The following is a 16,691-nucleotide window of genomic DNA, read 5'->3' as shown; positions in this document are numbered from 1 at the left end:
TGGCTGGGGAGCGGGATGTGCTGAGTCCCTACCGGCCGGGAGGGTGAGTCCTCCGGCGGGATGAGTCCCCTGAGAGGATGGAGGACCTCCTCCGGCAGGATGGAGGAGCCCCCCGAAGGATGGAGGAACCCCCCGAAGGATGACGGAGCTCCTCCGGCAGGATGGAGGAGCCCCCCGGGAGGCTGGAGGAGCTCCCCGGGAGGATGGCGGAGCTCCTCCGGCAGGATGGAGGAGCCCCCCGGGAGGATGGAGGAACCCCTGGAGGATGGAGCATCTCCCTCTGATGTGGAGGAGCGCCCCGGGAGGATGGAGGAGCCCCCTCGGCGCCCAACTTCCCGCGGCTCCGGCGGGCGCTTCCCCCGTGCCCGCCGAGCTTTCCGCGGCTGCAGTCTCGCCTTCCTCTTGCGCTACTTTGGCTGCCTTGACTTGTCTTTCTTTCCTTTAATTTTAAATTTTCTCTTCATCTTTCTTCCCCCGGTTTGTTTACTTACTTTTTCTGGTGAGATAAGTGGGGGTTTTGGTGAGACTTGTGGTACTGTGTGCAGTCCAGTCGCGACATATCGCGCGTGGGTACACACAGGAACTTGTCGCGTACCTGGCGATGGGAGATGCTGCGGGACGGACACAGTCCGGCCGTCTCAAGTTGTTGGTACAACGCACGGCAAATGTCTTTGCTGGTGGAGACGCACCCTGGATGATTCTTCCCCAGGGTGCTGGTTGGTAAAGTCCGTGCAGGGTCTCTGCTTTTTGGTTTTTGTCCTTCGGCGGAGACTCTTACCCATCGCTTAGGACAGATCACGGCGTTCTTAAGAGCAGCAGGAGCTCGGCTGGGCAGTAAATCGAGCAAGGACGAGCCCCCCGGAGCCCCCGACAAAGAGTTGTGCTGCTCTTGTTCATCCACACAACTTCTGAATGCTGTGAGGAACGGCTGAAGGAACTGGGGTTGTTTATCCCGGAGAAAAGGAGGCTCCGGGGGGACCCTGTGGCTCTGCACAACTCCCTGACAGGGACAGCCGAGGGGGAACAGGGGCAGGAGGAGAGGGAACGGCCTCAGGTTGGGCCAGGCGAGGCTCAGGTTGGACACCAGCAGAAATTTCTTGATTGAAAGGGTTGTTAAGCATTGGCAGGGGCTGCCCAGGGAGGTTTGGAGTGCCCATCCCTGGAGGTGTCCAAGGAAGGAGCAGAGGTGACACTGAGTGACAAGGTGGGGATTGGGTACAGCTCGTTCTCGGTGATCTCTGAGGTCCTTTCCAGCCTCAATGACTCTGGGATTCTGTGAGCTATCGGACTTCTGCCTCTCCTGTATCAGGTCCTGAGCAGAGGGTTCTCTCCCCGGAGCTGTGTGCGGTGTAATTCCCTCCAGCTCCAGCAGCACTGCAAACGTGCCTTTGTTGATGATTGCATTCTTGCACTCTCGGGTAGTTATTTTTTCATTCCAGTAAATTTGTCACGGAGCGAAATTTAATATAGGGCTCTGAGAATCTCATCATATGAAAAATGATAAGGTTTGTGAATATTATCATATAGGAATGCAAAAAAAAAAAAAAAAGTTGCTCTCTTCTGTTACCAAGCGTGTGCTTCTCCTTGGTAACAGAAACATCCAATGATCCTGCAGTTGATAAAAGGCACATGCACACACACGTCCTCCCCACCTCCACATTTTGGGTTTGCTACATTTATCTCAGTCTGTTAAGAGGGGAAAAAAATAAAAAAGTCCCACCACACACTCCTCTGTCTCAGCTCCCAGGTCTGTTGCTTGATTCGGGTTTTCTTCTCTCCCAGTATCTCGAATAACACACACTGTGACACAGTGACAAGCAGAAACTCAGCAAGTCTCACTTCTTTCTGCGGTATCCATCTCTGAGGGCAGGCAGGGTGATCTCTGTCTGACCTGACCCTATGCTGTGGCACTCTGGCACTGGGTGAAGGATCAGTCACATACTTTCAAACTGACTAATCCGACATCCACCTTCCCAGAAATCCCCCTCTCCAATTCCAGCTGTTTGTGCATAAGCACTTCGAGTTAATGGGTAGGAGATGAGAGTTATTAAGGATTTTTTTCAGGTGAGGTGCTCTCTGAGCGAGGTTCCTGCCTCTCACCCTAGGGGGGAGTGCTTTCCATCCCACGCGTGCCCCCACGTGAGGATTTCACCCCAGCTCAGAGCTGATGGACCCTCGGCCCTCCTGGGCACTGAGCTCTGGCATGGCCCCAGTCAGAGGCAGCTGGAACGTGCCCGAGCTGGCTCTGGAGCCCACCAGAGGTGGCAGAGCTCAGCTGGGATGGCAGGGAGAGAAGGGAAACATCTGCTCAGCCCAGCTCCTTCCTTCCAGAGCACAGGGTTCTGCCAGCGGGGAGGCTGAGGCTGGCAAGTGTGGGAATAGCATCGGGAACAGCAGTGCCCTGGCCAGAGAGCAGGGATGAGCTGCTGGCAGCTGGTCATGGGAGGAGGCTCTCTGAGGAGAGAGCACTGCCCTTGGCTGTGGAGATCAGCCATTCCTTGAGCACTTCCAGCAGAGCATCCTCCCACGACGTGCTGCCAGCACAGCATCCCTGCTCTCCAGCTGTCAGGCACTTCTGTTCCCAATCCCATTCCCACCTTGCTCCTCCCAGGGCTGGAAGGAAAGGTTCCTCCATAAGCTGTCCCCACTTCCATGGCCCGAGGCAGGTTTTTGCCTGGGCATTGTCTAAATTCAGTAAGATTGACCTAAGAGTGTAAAGCAGAGTCTTCCTCTGTGTCTGGGAGCTGTTCTGGCAGAGGCTGGGCCCTTACGGTCACTGAAATGTCAGACTTCAGCAGGGGGGGCCCAAACAGGTTTTGATTTGCAACAGACTTTAGCAACTCTGGAGGAGTTAATGCACTTTATTGTCTCAGAAAATGCAGTGTTTGGGAATGAAATCCATGGATTAATGAGCCCCCAGCCAGGCTGGGATCCATGGCCCTGACACAAGGCATTGTACACGGCCGAGGTGATGCCAAGAGAGTGCCAACAATCTGCCATTACCTCACCCTGACATTCCTGGGAGCTGGAAAGGTCCTCCAGAGGATGGGATGGCAGCAGGGCAGCTGATGGATGGTGCCCTCGGAGTGACCTGAGTGGGATGGCACTTGGCAGCTCCTACGAGCTGAGGTGAGATTTTCCAACCTTCCCTCCCCAGGTTTTTTATCCTTGGACTTTCAACCCACAGCTCTCACCGTACTGCTGGTGATTTGTGCTGCCATAAGTGCCAGGCATGTTATTATTTTCTGGGCTTGAAAAAAAACCCCTTGGTGGGGCCTGATGCAATTAAGTGCATTTTAGCTGAGCGCAGGAGAATGTTGGACAGATTATTCTTTCCGTGGCTTTTGAAGGAAATATCGCAGCCTGTAATCTGACATTTTGGGGTAAAGGGCTGATTTGTCAGCCCGACTCAGACAGTGTTTATTGCTAATCCTAAGGAAACACAGCTCCTCTATAAAGAGCAAGCCAATTTAGCTTTAAATTGTGGCTCTGAAGCCCTGCTGAGTGAGCTGTGTTTGGGTGGCTTTGGGAGCCTGGGCACAACATCCTCTTGGATTGTTCCAAGTCATTCACTGGGTGATGGGGAGTAGGCAAAGGAGATATCTCTCCTTTATAAAGAGAGATATTTTTATTAAAAGAGGTCTTATTTTTATAAAAATGCACTTACTTTTTGCATTCTTAGGGAGCTGAGAGTACGTTGCCATCACTGTGGTGGGGTGATCTGAGGCTCTGTTATCACACTCTGTGTTATCTATTCTGTTATCTGCTGCAGACCCCACTGCAATGTCCCAATAGCTCGGTACAGCATTGTGGAGGGACAACACATTGACAACATATCGAGCCAAAGTTCCTGTAAACAAACCTGAGCCAAGATTATATTTAACTGCTTTTAAGCGTAGTCTTTGGTGCTACCAAAAAAAAAAAAAAAAAGTCACTGAAGCAAATTGACTCATTTGATTTCTCATCCACGGAAAACTTTGTTTGTAATTTTCTTCAGTGCTATTGTTGAGCTGGAACAAGGTACGTTTTTAGTTACACTTTGTCAAGAGGCTTTCTGCAACAGTGGGAAGCAGTGGCTAAAAATACAATTTACCAGCTTTTCTATGGAGGCAAAGCAATTAATATTACAAGTGGCCTGTTCACAGAAGAGTTCACGTTCAGAATGTATTTCTTTATTAAAGTGGTAAAGAAAAAAATGAAAAGGCATATTTGAGCCTCTCCCAGGGAAGTGCAGGGGTGGGTGGGCAGAGCATCCTCCCTGCAGAGGCCTGGAAATGCCTCTTTGTGTCACAGAGTTAATTTTCCCATGAGTAAAAAAAATTTTGCCACCCTTTCCCTGTGTGTTTCACCACAGGTGTCAGGGAACAGAGGCTTGGTGGCTTTTGGGGTGTTAGCAGGTGAGAATGCCCTGGGTGGCCCTGGTTCTTCCCCTGGTGACATCACTGCTCTGCACTGGGAAATTCAGCACTGGGGGGGCACTGTCAGCCTTGTCTGTATTTCAAAATCTTTGTCTTTTCAAAATCTTGAGTTTCCCAAACAGTATCACTAGCGTAAAAATTGGGAAATTGGCTACATAGCCATGTGGATCTTTACCTCTGTCTTTACCCTTTCTGAGCTTTGGGGGCCTTGAGGGTGTGTGGTATCACTTTCAAACCATCCTGCCAAGCAAATGGGACAGCAAGTGGCCTCACTGCAGACAAAAGTTGAGTTTCTGAGGTGTTTGCAGGTCTTTCAGTTCAACCTTTCCTTCTTCCTCCCTCCCAGGTATTGTGAGGTTGCAGGTAAAACTGTGAGACCTTCATTGTTTTCAGGGCATCAGAGGGTAAAGCCGCAGGATTTTAGTTTGAAATTTGATCTGTTGGCTTTTGGTTTTTTTTTACCTCCAGTGATACTTGTATATCAGTTTCCTGGATGCGTTAGTTCTCTCACTTATGTTTAATTAGCAATTTTATCTTTACCTGTTCCTCAACACATTTTCAAATTTTATCTCTATCCAAAAAAATTTTTAAAAAGCTTGTTTTGAAAAGCACTGGCTGCGAATCCACAGGGTAGCTTTTTCCCAGGATGCTGTTCCCCTTTATTAAACAGCTGCCAACTCTTGCACCTGGATGATGTGCCACTCTTAATTTCATGCACTGAGGAAACAGAACGAAGATGTTTCTGCAGCCTGGATTTTGACATTTTCTTGCTTCTAGGTGTTTGCTTTCACAGCCTTTCCTTTCACAGGGGTTTGTGTCTGTGTGTGCAGATGTAGGATTTGTGCCGAAGCTGCTCCGTGCACACTTCTGTTAACGTGCAGCCCTGCAGGAAATGTTTTGGAGAGCAGTGCTGTGGTTGCAGTGGCAGCACTGAGGACTTGGCTGGGAGCAGGAGCAGGCTCCTGTGTCGGTGTGCTGTTCCCTCATAGGTGTTTTGGAGCTTGCAAGAGTTGTAGCAACAGGCAGAGTGAAGCCAGGCTGCTGATGTGCTCCCAGCTGCTCAATCTGTTTCACCTGGAAAATGACCAGGTGAAAACTGGCTATAAAGCCATACTCTTCCTGTGTTTCACAGTGAATGTGAGCAGGAATGAGCTGGGATAGGCCAGGAGCCTGTTCATTATTGCCAAGCCTGACTTCCAGAAAGATTGACTTAATATTTTTCAGCTGTAGCTGTAGCAACTTGTTCTGCAATGAGCCGAACTGATGCGCAAGTGGCAGTTCCTTATCCTCTTGAGATAATCTGCTTTCAAGTTGGCATTCAGCAGTTTTAAGGATGCCTCGTGTCAGCAATGTGCTGCTTTTCCTGCAGACCGTGTTCCTTTCAGTGGCAGATGCAGGATGGAGGGAAGCCGAGTGTTCTGGGTTGAATTGACACCAGGTGACGCTCACATCTGGATCCGAGTATTTGTTCCTGCAAGTTTTGTAGTTGGAACTTGTTTAATGACATGTAGAGCTGCATGCCCGTTTCCAAAGGCATGCGTTCCCTGTGGATGTCTTGGCAATTAGAGCAGATCTTGCTTCCTGCGTTGTGCAGTGTCTCCTCTGACACCGGTGCCCTGCAGGATGGTGCTGCAGCTCCTTGCATTTCAGCCGATGTTGTGCTTTTGCCCCTCTGCCCTCAGGAGCCGGGAAAAGGGAGGTTATTGATGAGCAGCACTTGCTCTCCACAAGGATGTAAGCCTGGCAGGAAAGCAGTGGTGACAAACCTTGTGGTGACTGAGTTGTGACAGTCTGCCTGAACCCCCAGCTGCTGTGCTGTCTGAACAGTGGCACGGAAATGAACTGAGGGTTTACAGCTGACTCTGCTGTTCTTCAAGGTTATGGAGAGGCATCAGAGCTGCCCAAAGCCAATAACTGGGGGAATATCAGCCAAGAGGTGAATTAGGGGGATTGCAGAGTCAGTGCTCACCTGGCAGTGTGGGATACAAGTGCACCAGAGCAAGCTGGCTGGACTCAGGCCATGCTGGTGCTGGTCTGCTTGCCCCACTTTGTCTCCTTCAGCTCCAGATTGGCTGAGCTGTTATTTTCAGGTGAATTGAAGAGCAGAAACCCCAAACCTCCCTCTTGCATGGCTCAGTGAAAGAGCTCATGCTGTGTTTCCCTAAGGGGCTGCTCTCCTGCAGGGGATGGAGTGGTTTTGGTGGGCTGGAGGTTGTGCATCCTGTGGAGGATGGAGAGAACTGGGCTGGCTTTTCTGCAGTAGGAGAGAAGCTGCTCTGTGCCACTCCTAGGACAGAAGCAGCCCTTTGTGAGCTGGCTCAGTGAGCCCCAGGCACACCTGAGTGCTGATCTGTGCCCTGGCAGAGAGCAGAGTCAGACCTCATCCTCATGGAAAGGGCCTGGAAGGAGTCACCACGGTCCCCCAGGGAAACTACCTGTGAAAAATCAACAAAAGCTGCTGCACGGACCAAAGTCTCCTTTTCTGTCAGTGTTTGCTCTGCTCTGGCCCTGGGCTCTGAGTTCACCACCTTTGGTGCTATACCCATGGTATAGCTTCTCATTTGCCATGTGGGATCAGAGGCATGCTGAGGAAAACCATTGCAACAAAAAGAACTAAAAAAAGCCAAGTTATATAAAATAAAGTTCCTTTGCTCTCTGTCTGTTGTGGAAGATTGTCATGGAAACATTTTTTTCAGAGAATAAATTCGTTTTCTGTGAATAATGTCCACAGAGCTGAGGGAGAGAACATATTCTTTATATATCAAATCTTTATTGGAGACACCTTTTTGCTGGCTCCTGAAGTTGTAAATGTTTCATCTGCTGTGCTTTAAATCACTACAAAGGAGGGTATTACCTGGGCCTCAAAAGTAGTGGCTCACAGGGACTAGGTTGTTGGTTTTTCTCTTTTAAAGCCAGAGAGCTGTATTGCTATGAAATCAGGGGCACTTAGCCTGCCATAACTCCAGTTCTGCATAAGACAGCTACAATGTGAAACAGGGGCTATTTAATGGGAAACATATCCCAGAGCCAGGAAGGTGGGAAGCTGCTGGAGGAATGTCATTGGTATCATTCCTCTGCTTCTGCTTCCCCACTGGTAACTTGAGCCCTCCATCCATCTCTCTGCCACAGGGCAAGCTCTCAGCAGCCTTAGGAGGGCGAGTTATGCCTTATTTTCCCCAAGGAAAGCCTTCCCTGCTAGCTGCTCGTACCTTGAGTTTAGAGTTTTCCTCCAGTGTTTTGGCATGTCAGTCTCACCTTAGGAATGGGGGTCCAAAAGCCCCTTTTCTGAAAAAACAGGGAGATTTGGGAAAGCTGTGCTTGATGGATATCCTGCACTTTGTCAATGGCAAGGCAAACCCATCTGTCCCAGGCACTCAGAGACAAGATTGTGCCTTGCTGGAAATGTCTCCGGCCTGGAGGCTGGTTTTGACAAGCTCTGTAAGGATTTCTTTTGGAACCTTTTAGTGCATCCTCGTGTCTGTCTGTGCCTGGCTTTCTGCCACCACTACTTTCATCAGTGTCTGCATAATCTCTCTTGACTTGTGTAGATATCCTTAGAGGCCAGGGAGGTAAAAATGTGCTGCTCTCCCTCACGGCTGCAGTTACCATTAATTAGCTGACCAAGAGAGCACTGAGAGGTTGCTGGAATGGATTTCTTTCTGCCAAAGGCAAGACAGATCCCCACCATGACCCACTCCAGATAAGCCATAAACCAGGTTTCTTCCCATGGATGAGGCTGTTCCGTGTTCCTGCCTCCCAGGGGGGGTCTCTGACCCTGTGGCATCTGTGCCTGGTACAAATGCTGCTGCACTGGACCTGCAGAAACAAGGAAAAAATGTATTTTACGGGGGTTTCTTTTCAGAGAGGCTGGGTAAGGGCGTTGTGTCACCCCACTTGCCTCCAAACCATCTCCTGCTGGTGCCTGAGCTGTCAAAGTCTGGCTGTTCCAGGTGCCAGGGATGCTGACAGGTCAGGATGTGTCTGTCTGTCCCTGTTTGAACAGGGAGTGACGCACAGGATGAGAGGGAAAGAGCAGCTGGCTCTATGGAAACGGCAGAGCAGAGGTCCAGGGAAGGACAATCACACTTGCCTGTGGAACATGGCACAAAGTTCCCCATAAATATGATGTGAGGGAAGACATGTTGAAGAGGAATAGCCTGAGTTTGCCCAATTTACCTTTTGGGATGTTAATTTTAATTTTATTCAAGAGCTTTCTCTTATCAGAAATCTTTCCCTCATGTAGGTGCTTGCAGAAAATCACTGAGTCAGTGCATAGCATTCACTTAATTAAATACTTTGAGCTTCAGTGAGCCACTACGACAAACAGTTCTTGGACCTCAGACTATACTGAAGCTCTTTTCAAAACTCTTTCCAAAACTTCAACGTAATTTTTTAATTACTGGCACCAGAACTGGATACAGCAGTCTAATAATAGTCCCCAGTGCCTTGGACAGGTGTAATTAATACCTTTTCTTGCTTTACCAAATACATCCTGCTTATGCTTTTAGGGATTATGTTTAAGTTGGCTGTGGCATCAAGAGGCCTTATGATAATTTTGCTTATCTAAAGTCCTCCTGAATACCTTTCTACGCTGCTGGGTGCTGTCATGTTTGGGCTGTAGGGAATTGGCAGGATGTTGTTTTTATCCCCTGGCAGTGGGATTCTTTCCCTTCGGGCTAGCAGGAACCCGAAGTACGTGAGTGAGTGAAGTACATGAGTGAATGTACTCAGAGCTACTTTCTGCTCTGGAAGAGTTTATGTTTCTTCAGGGGCTAATTTCAAGCTTTCCTGCCTATGTCTATCCTGCCAGCAGAGCCAGTGGCCTTCTGCCTGCTGAGACATTTATCCTGGACTCGTCTGCAGCAGCTGGGTTTGTGTGCTGCTACACCCCAAACTCTTGGCTTACAGCTGTCAGACTCAGAAGAAAAGAAAATACCTTAGCAGCAGTGACCCCTCCCTACCTTTCCTGATTGCTGATTTTACTACAATTAGAGCAAATGCTGAAATACCCTTTACTTCAGTGCTTTATTTCTTAAGATACTGGAACTTGCTATATAAAAACCCACATTCTTTCACTGCACTGTAACATTTTCTAAGCTCTAACGGTTAGAGAAAAGAATAAACTCTACCCAGAGAATGAAATTGGCATTTTCCAATCCTTGGTTGTGATGAACAACTTGTTCTATGCCTGGCTGGGTGATTGCCCAAAATGAGATGCCCTCGTAGGGGTTGATTTTGGGACTGTGCTGACAATTGTGCAGGCTTCAGAGTTAGGTCTGTTTAATATGACTTAAATTGGCCACCCAAAATCACTAGCTGCTTTTGAAAATGGAGCTCAGATTTTTGTGGTGAGAGCAGTGGTAAATACAAAGCAGGCTGCAAGTGAAGCCAGACAGCTATGGCTGGAAATAAGGGAGGAAAGAAACTGAATTTATTGCTGCCTTGGGCACAGCAAAGAGAAAAAAAGCTGGAGATAGACTTGCAGTACCAATGGCTGCAAAATATCTCCATGGTCTGGCCCTTTGTCTCGTTCTCCTGGCTAAGCTTAGACGGGACAGTGAAGGTTTGTGGTTTGGGTGCAGAAATCCAAGTCTCAGGCTTTCTCTTTGCCTGTGTCCCGAGCTGCAGCTCTGAATGGTCGGGATGCTCCAGGATGGTGCTGGGACTGAGTGCTGCTGCCTGGCTTGGCACCATGTCAGGCAGGTCTGCCAGAAGTAGACTCTGGGAAAGAAAGAACAAAAAGAGTTAAGAAACAGGAAAAAGGCAGGAGGTTGTCCCTCCAACAGTGAAATAGTCCCTCAGATAGCTGAACTTGCTTCTCTTGTGCTCTGTTGGTCTCCTGGCCAAATCCCACAGTTCTTGCTGGATTCTTTTTCAAACCAGTTTCCTCTCAATTCAGCCGAAGCTCCCTTTGGCAGCAGCCAGCAGGAACTGCCTTGCCTCCCTCTTAGACTGAGAATTTGCTGAAGGAAACAACCCAAGCGCTCGGCTAAGTGAGGAAAGCTCTTCAAAAGTTCTCAAAATATCACACCCCGGTTTTGCAAGGTCACGTGCCATCCCCTGTTCTCTGCAAAGTTAAACATGTCAGAACATTATTTGCAGAGCTGGGGCCACTGCCGTGGAAGTGTTCCTGCAGTTGTTCTTGCAGCCGTCTGATGTGGGCATTGTTCAGGACCTCTCGGCTTTGGCTCCTTGAGGACTGAGAGAAGCAGCTCTGCTGCAGAGCACCAAGGCCAGGAGCTAAACTGAACCCTGGGCAAGCAAATGTCTGCTGAGCACAACCTCCTGAGCTGGGGCTTTTCTAAATGTCACTGGCAGGGTTTTAGATAGCTGGCAGGAGGGATGGGGATGGCTTGGACTTCTGCTTGCTGAGCACCTGGAGCAGCAGAACCTCGTTGGGTCATTGGCAGCTCTGGGAAGCTGGTGCCTCCTGCATGGACACAGGGATGGAGGCATTCCTAGAATGAGTGTGACCCCCTTCCCAGCTTCGTGGCAATTCCATACTGCTTCCAAAGGGGATGCAAAATGTGTCTTCTCTGGTGGCAGCAGCTCCGGCTCCCAGATTTCTCCAGGCAACATTTGGTCCTTTAAACTGTTTCTTCTCAGGTTTATTTTTTTTCCTTGGGGGCCTTTGCTGCAAGTGTTTTTTGTGCAGTTTGGTGCCAGTCAGCTTCAGCCTCCCCCGGCTCTCTCTCCCCGAGATTCACAAGCCCTCCCAAGGCAGGAGCTGGCAGCGCTCCCCATGCCCGTGTGCGTGGGACACGTGCGGCTGTTTGGGTGAGCACACGTGCCCGTGCTGGGGCTTCAGCTGCTCAGTTTTGCATCCTCTCCTCCAAGGAGAAGAGAGGCGCCGGCCCTGCCCTCACCTGTGTGTGCTTCAGCCCAGCCTGGATGGTTTTAGCCCGGCGATGGAGAGAAACAGCAATTGCTCATATGATGTGTCACACCATAACCTTCAGGAAAGTAATTCATTCCAACAGTGTAATTCTAGGACTCAGGAACCAAAAATATGGGCTATTACTCATCTTTGTATTTCATAAGGCAGAATAACCTAAACCATTTATCTGTTTACACAGCAGAGGTTTAGCCAAAAGCAGAATGTCAAGAGCCGCTGTTGCTACATATTGAGAGTAATTACTTGCTTTATCATTTATTTTTTTATTTCTGTGCCAGTATTGGCCAGGAACTCAAGTCAGGAGATGGGCATGATGCAGAAACAAAGAGCCCCTACTTGAAGCTTGGGAGAGCAAAGCTGAGTAATTGGCATGTCTTGAGTAGGCTGTGAAAGCTCAAATGTATTTGTTTGATGATTACCCAACATCTACAGGATTTTCTCTACCAAATGCTTTTTCCTTCTGCATGAATGAAAGTTCCAGGTGCATGCACACACATCTACACTGCACAGGAGGCTCTGTGTGTTAAGTCTGTCGTAGCACATTTGGTCTTCACTTGCCTTGGTCTACCTCTGGATGGACTCAAAATCAGGGATATTTGGCTAAGTCAGCCCTGGGGTAGCTCCGTGCAGAGTTTGATCCCTAGAACAGGGTATTGCTGGAGCAAATCTGCTGTTTCCACCTTGGTCAGCTCAGTCGGCTGTGCAGGGGGATCTCTTGGAGCTGATGGAAGGTGTCTGGAAAGGGGAAAGGTCTCTCAGAGCTGGGGTGAATCCCAGTTTCCTGGGATTGGTGGGGTGCCTGACAAAGGTACCTGTCAAAATTAAGGGAAAAGTTTGTCCTTAAGGCACAGAAAGCTGATTCTTTCTATGGGGATAGTGGAAAAGTCTTCCAGTAGTCACACGGTTGGCTTCTGGGTTCAGGGGTTGCTCCACCTCCACAGCTGAGCTCAGGCTGGGCAGCACATGTGGACATGTCTAATCTGCTTTTTTCTGCCACTGAGTTAGGGGAGACTTACCAATATGAATAATAGATTGCTGCTTCACGCTGTTACCACTCCCAAGTTTTGTACCTTGCAGCTGTGATAAATACCAGCTTTTAATTTTTTTTGTTGACTTTTGCAGAGATTGTGTTGTGCTGCCAACGTAGAGTGTGGTATCTCATGTTTCTGTGACCTGTGAATTTGTTTGTCCTCACCAGAGTAACTCCTGTGGTTTGCTGTCTAAATACTCTGTGCAAGCCTCTGCTCAGTTCCATCTCATTAGATGGAAGAATGTACTAATTTAAGTCCGTTTCCTTGGTGAATCACCTGAGGCTTTCAGAAATGGTGAAATTAAGCTCTGATTTACCTGTAGTTTTATCTGATGACTAAATGATGTCTCTTTAATGTGAACAGTCAGGAATGTAGCTCCCAGGTGTTGATGGTCCTGATGCTGCTCTGAGTTCACCCAGGCAGCTCTCTGTGTGGTGTTCAGCCTTGTCTCTTTATCGGGGCTGTGTCATCAGAATCATCTTTCCCGAGCAGGAACACATTCCCCCAATAACACACTTAGCAATATTGGCTCCTGGCTATTAGCACACACTAGGAAGCCCCAGTTCCTGCATTTTTACCTTTCAATTCCAAGACATTCATGTCAAAGGGGAGGTGGAGATGACTGGGAAGCCTGAACATTTCCAGGGATCCAGGGGCAGCTGCAGCACCCTGTGCCGGGGCCTGCCCACCCTCACAGCCAGGAATTCCTTCCCAATTTCCCATCCATGCCTGCCCTCTGGCAGTTTGAAGCCATTCCCCTTGCCCGGTTCCTCCAAGCCCTTGTCCCAAGTCCCTCTCCAGCTCCCACGAGAGAAAAAGCAGAAAAAAGAAATGTGCCAGGAGAGTGGTAGCAAAATGGTTTTGTTTTTCATAGTATGTTTTTATGCAAATTTTGCAAAGCCAGCACTTGACTATGGTTTAAGAAAGTTGTAATGTAAGGATATCATCTCCAGTCATGTATTCAAAGCCAGGAAAAGCCAAAAACGAGACTTAAAAGTTGTAAACACCAGCCTGGAGGCTTTCTGAGTAAACAGCTGTGATAAATCTTAAAGTGTGTCAAGCGTTTGTGGGTGGTTAGTGGGATTGTCCCCTCTCCTTTGTCACTGATTTCCTTGCAGTAATTTTTGGCTGTCATTGTACGAGGGAAGAGAGGATGGACGAGTCAGTGGGGTTGTGAGAGCAGCTCTTCCTCTGACCTGTGCAGCTGTGCCTGTGGCCACGGTGTGCCAGCTGGGAGGGACATCCTTTTAACTTCTGCTTTTCCTACTAGCTGTTTACACAGGGTCTCAGAGCAACAAATCATCGATGTGACAGCTACCCACCCCCTCTCCTGTTCTCTCCTTAGGTGGCAGTGAAAGTCATCGACAAGAAAAGAGCCAAGAAGGACACGTATGTCACCAAGAACCTGCGGCGGGAAGGGCAGATCCAGCAAATGATCCGCCACCCCAACATTGCCCAGCTGCTGGATATTCTGGAAACGGAGAACAGCTACTACCTGGTCATGGAGCTGTGCCCTGGGGGCAACCTGATGCACAAGATCTACGAGAAGAAGAGGCTGGAGGAGCACGAAGCCCGCAAATACATCCGGCAGCTCATCCTGGCCGTGGAGCACCTTCACCGGGCAGGAGTCGTGCACAGGTAGGCTGGGAAAGCTTCTCTGCTGGTGAAGTCCGTGTCAGCTCCTCTGAGGGGTGTTGGTTTGTATTGTAAGGAGATTTCCTTGTGAAAAGGTGCTCCTGAGGGCTTTCTGACTGCTCTTTGTGGTGTTGGTTGGATGCTCTTGCCTTGGGCATTAGGCTGTAGCAGCTTCAGGTGAGCACACAGGAGCTGTGCTGGCTCCACGGCCTGCAGCTGGACTCCGTGATCCTCATGGATCCCTTCCAGCTCAGGTGTCCTGTGGTTCTGTGTCAATGAAGTCAAGGTACAGTCCAAAAGCAGGGTCCTTTCACTGCAAGCACTGTTCTGCCTCTTGGGAGCTCTGCACCAACAGGAGCTTATGAATCATTTCACTTTTTCTTTGGGAAGGTGGCTGTGCCTGTTCCTTCACTGGTGGAAGTACAGCAGTGGTGGGGGGGTGAGCTGATTTGCCCAAAGCCTGGCAGTAGCAGGGCTGGGACAAAGCCTCAGTGGGACCACTGAAATCCTTGGATTCTGCTTCCCTGCTCGTTGCATTTGTTGTCCTCAGCAGGTGGAGAGATGTCAGATCGTGGGATGGAGAGAGCCAGAGCTGCTGCAATGCATCACCTCATTTCTTTAGGACCCTCATCCACAGAATCACAGGAAGTGCTGAGTTGGAAGGGATCATCCAGCCCAGCTCCTGGCCCTGCACAGGACACCCCAAAAATCCCATCCCGTGCCTGGGAGCGTTTCCCAACCACTCCCTGAGCTCTGTGCATGAGCAGGACATGCAGCTCCTGGCACGAGGATGCTGTGGGGTTGGGAGATCACCTGGGCTCTAGGGCAGACAGGAACAGCTCAGCACAGAGAAAGCTGATGAATAAAGAGTAGCTGCCTTTGCTGAAGCTCCTGAGCAGCAAGTGGGACAGTGCAGGTGGAGATGTCACATGTGACTGCCTGGCCCTATACCTTTCTCCTCTTCTGTGCTCTCAGCTGCTATGGAGACAGGAGGACAGTGGGCTGGCTGGACCTCTGGGGCCAGCATCTCTCCTCTCCTGTTCCTAGGTGTATTTATAGGGTGTTGTGCAAAGAAGGAGGCTCTGCTTTCTAAATTTGGGCCAGCTGGTGTTAAGTCTGGACTCCCACACAGATCCCATATGATGCTGAGCAGGTTTGTGTAGGCCCCATCCTCTTGGGTTCTGTGGGCACGCTGTAGGAGCCAGACAAGTGAATGCTTCTGAGGATCTGGGTCTGCATCTCCCTGGCTCCCCTGAGTGTGCAGGAGGTGGGGAGCTGCCCACAGACAGCTCCTGAAGCTGTGCCCAGATGTGTGCTGAGCTGCCCACCACTCAGTAGAACTCCATGTGCTCTGAAAGCTGCTTTTTTTGTCTCGAGTCCCTGTGTGTTCCCTGAGATCCATCAGGGATAACTGCTATGTGCACAGCTACACTCGAGCTACATTTCGGATACCACTGTAATATAAATATTTGAGCATCCATCAGGTTCTCTCTCAGCCTCAAAACTGCTGATCTCTTGAAATTATTAACTCCACAGTTTGAAGTGGGGGCAAGGAAGAAGTTTACTTACTGCTTTCAGGGATCAATTGATACCCAGTATTTAGAGAAAGAGAGAAAAAGGAAATAAATCAAGCTTCTGAGATGGGCAGAGGAAAACAAGGCAGGAACAGATAAACATGTTAAGCCTTTAACAGCAGGATTGGGTCAGCAGCAGCAATTCAATTCCTCTCCCTGTAAAATTTACCTTCTGCACAGTGGCCAAGGCACTGACAGGGGGCCGGCAGGGCTTGGCTTTGGTTCCATTCTTTTCCAGAGAGGACTCAAACCCACATTTGGTACAAAAATAGCTTGTTCCCTAAGCACAAGCTGGAATCAGCAGGCTGTTGTGGTGAGAAGGAGGCAAGGCTTTGGGGCCCAGGGAGAGCCTGAGTTTGTGTGTTCATCCTGAGTTTGTGTGTGCATCCTGAGCTTCCCTGTGGATGCTGCAGGTTTGGCTCTCCCCCCTCCTGTCCCTGCTGCCTCTGTGCCCTTAGCACAGCTCCAGAGGTTGTGGGAGGAGGCAGCAGCCCCGAGAACAGCCCTGAGAACAGTGTGACAGTGCTGGGCTGCCTCTGGCAGCTGAGTTCTGTCTGTCCAGCCCCGTGGTGTTGAGTTAATCCCTTCCCCACAGGCAGCCTTCTCCACCCTCCCTGTTTCCCAGATCGCTGTGCAGCACTGAGCTGCTTCTTGGGAGGCTTGCACACAGTCAGTGAGCAGGTCTAATTCTGCCTAAACTGATAAAACTGGACAGAATCACAGGCAGCATGTCTGCAAGCATTTTCTCTGGCTTAACCCATTCAATGCACTGCCTTCTTCTGCAAGCAAAGAGTGTGGAGCAGCGTAGAGATGCAGCAAAAGCCCTGCTGGTGTGATATGGATTTAATTCCCTTGGCTCTCTGAGCAAGTGAGGGAGAAAAATTAACAATTACCTCAGGAGTTGTCCTTCAGCATCTCGGGCCTCTGACAGTGGTAGCTCTAAAAACAGGCTGCTCAATCAGCTACTGAGGGAGGGAAAAAATAGTGCAGGAGTCTGATTCATTCTCTGCCTGGCTGCAATGGCAGTGCTCTGTTGTTGTTGTTGTTATTTTTAAAGCAGGTAAAAATACCAGCACTTTCATTTCAGTGCGTGGTGATCCGGGGGTGTTTGAGTTTTGCCACGTGTGGAGCGAACTGC

General features: G+C 49.6%; 1 protein-coding gene across 2 annotated transcripts in view; it reads left to right on the top strand.

Moving 5' to 3' along the window:
* HUNK (hormonally up-regulated Neu-associated kinase) overlaps positions 1 to 16,691 on the top strand; it is a 40,036-nt gene that overhangs the window by 318 nt on the left and 23,027 nt on the right. For both annotated transcript variants that reach the window (XM_014888735.2, XM_014888734.2), the window contains exon 2: positions 13,690 to 13,982. In XM_014888735.2, the coding sequence (XP_014744221.2) occupies positions 13,690 to 13,982 (293 nt within the window). The remainder of the gene's footprint in view (positions 1 to 13,689; positions 13,983 to 16,691) is intronic.

This window comes from Sturnus vulgaris, chromosome 2, assembly GCF_052056855.1.
Source record: "Sturnus vulgaris isolate bStuVul1 chromosome 2, bStuVul1.hap1, whole genome shotgun sequence".
In the NCBI taxonomy this organism is placed as follows: domain Eukaryota; kingdom Metazoa; phylum Chordata; class Aves; order Passeriformes; family Sturnidae; genus Sturnus; species Sturnus vulgaris.
Note: the sequence above shows the minus strand (reverse complement) of the source record. Positions and strands in the feature narration are given on the sequence as shown.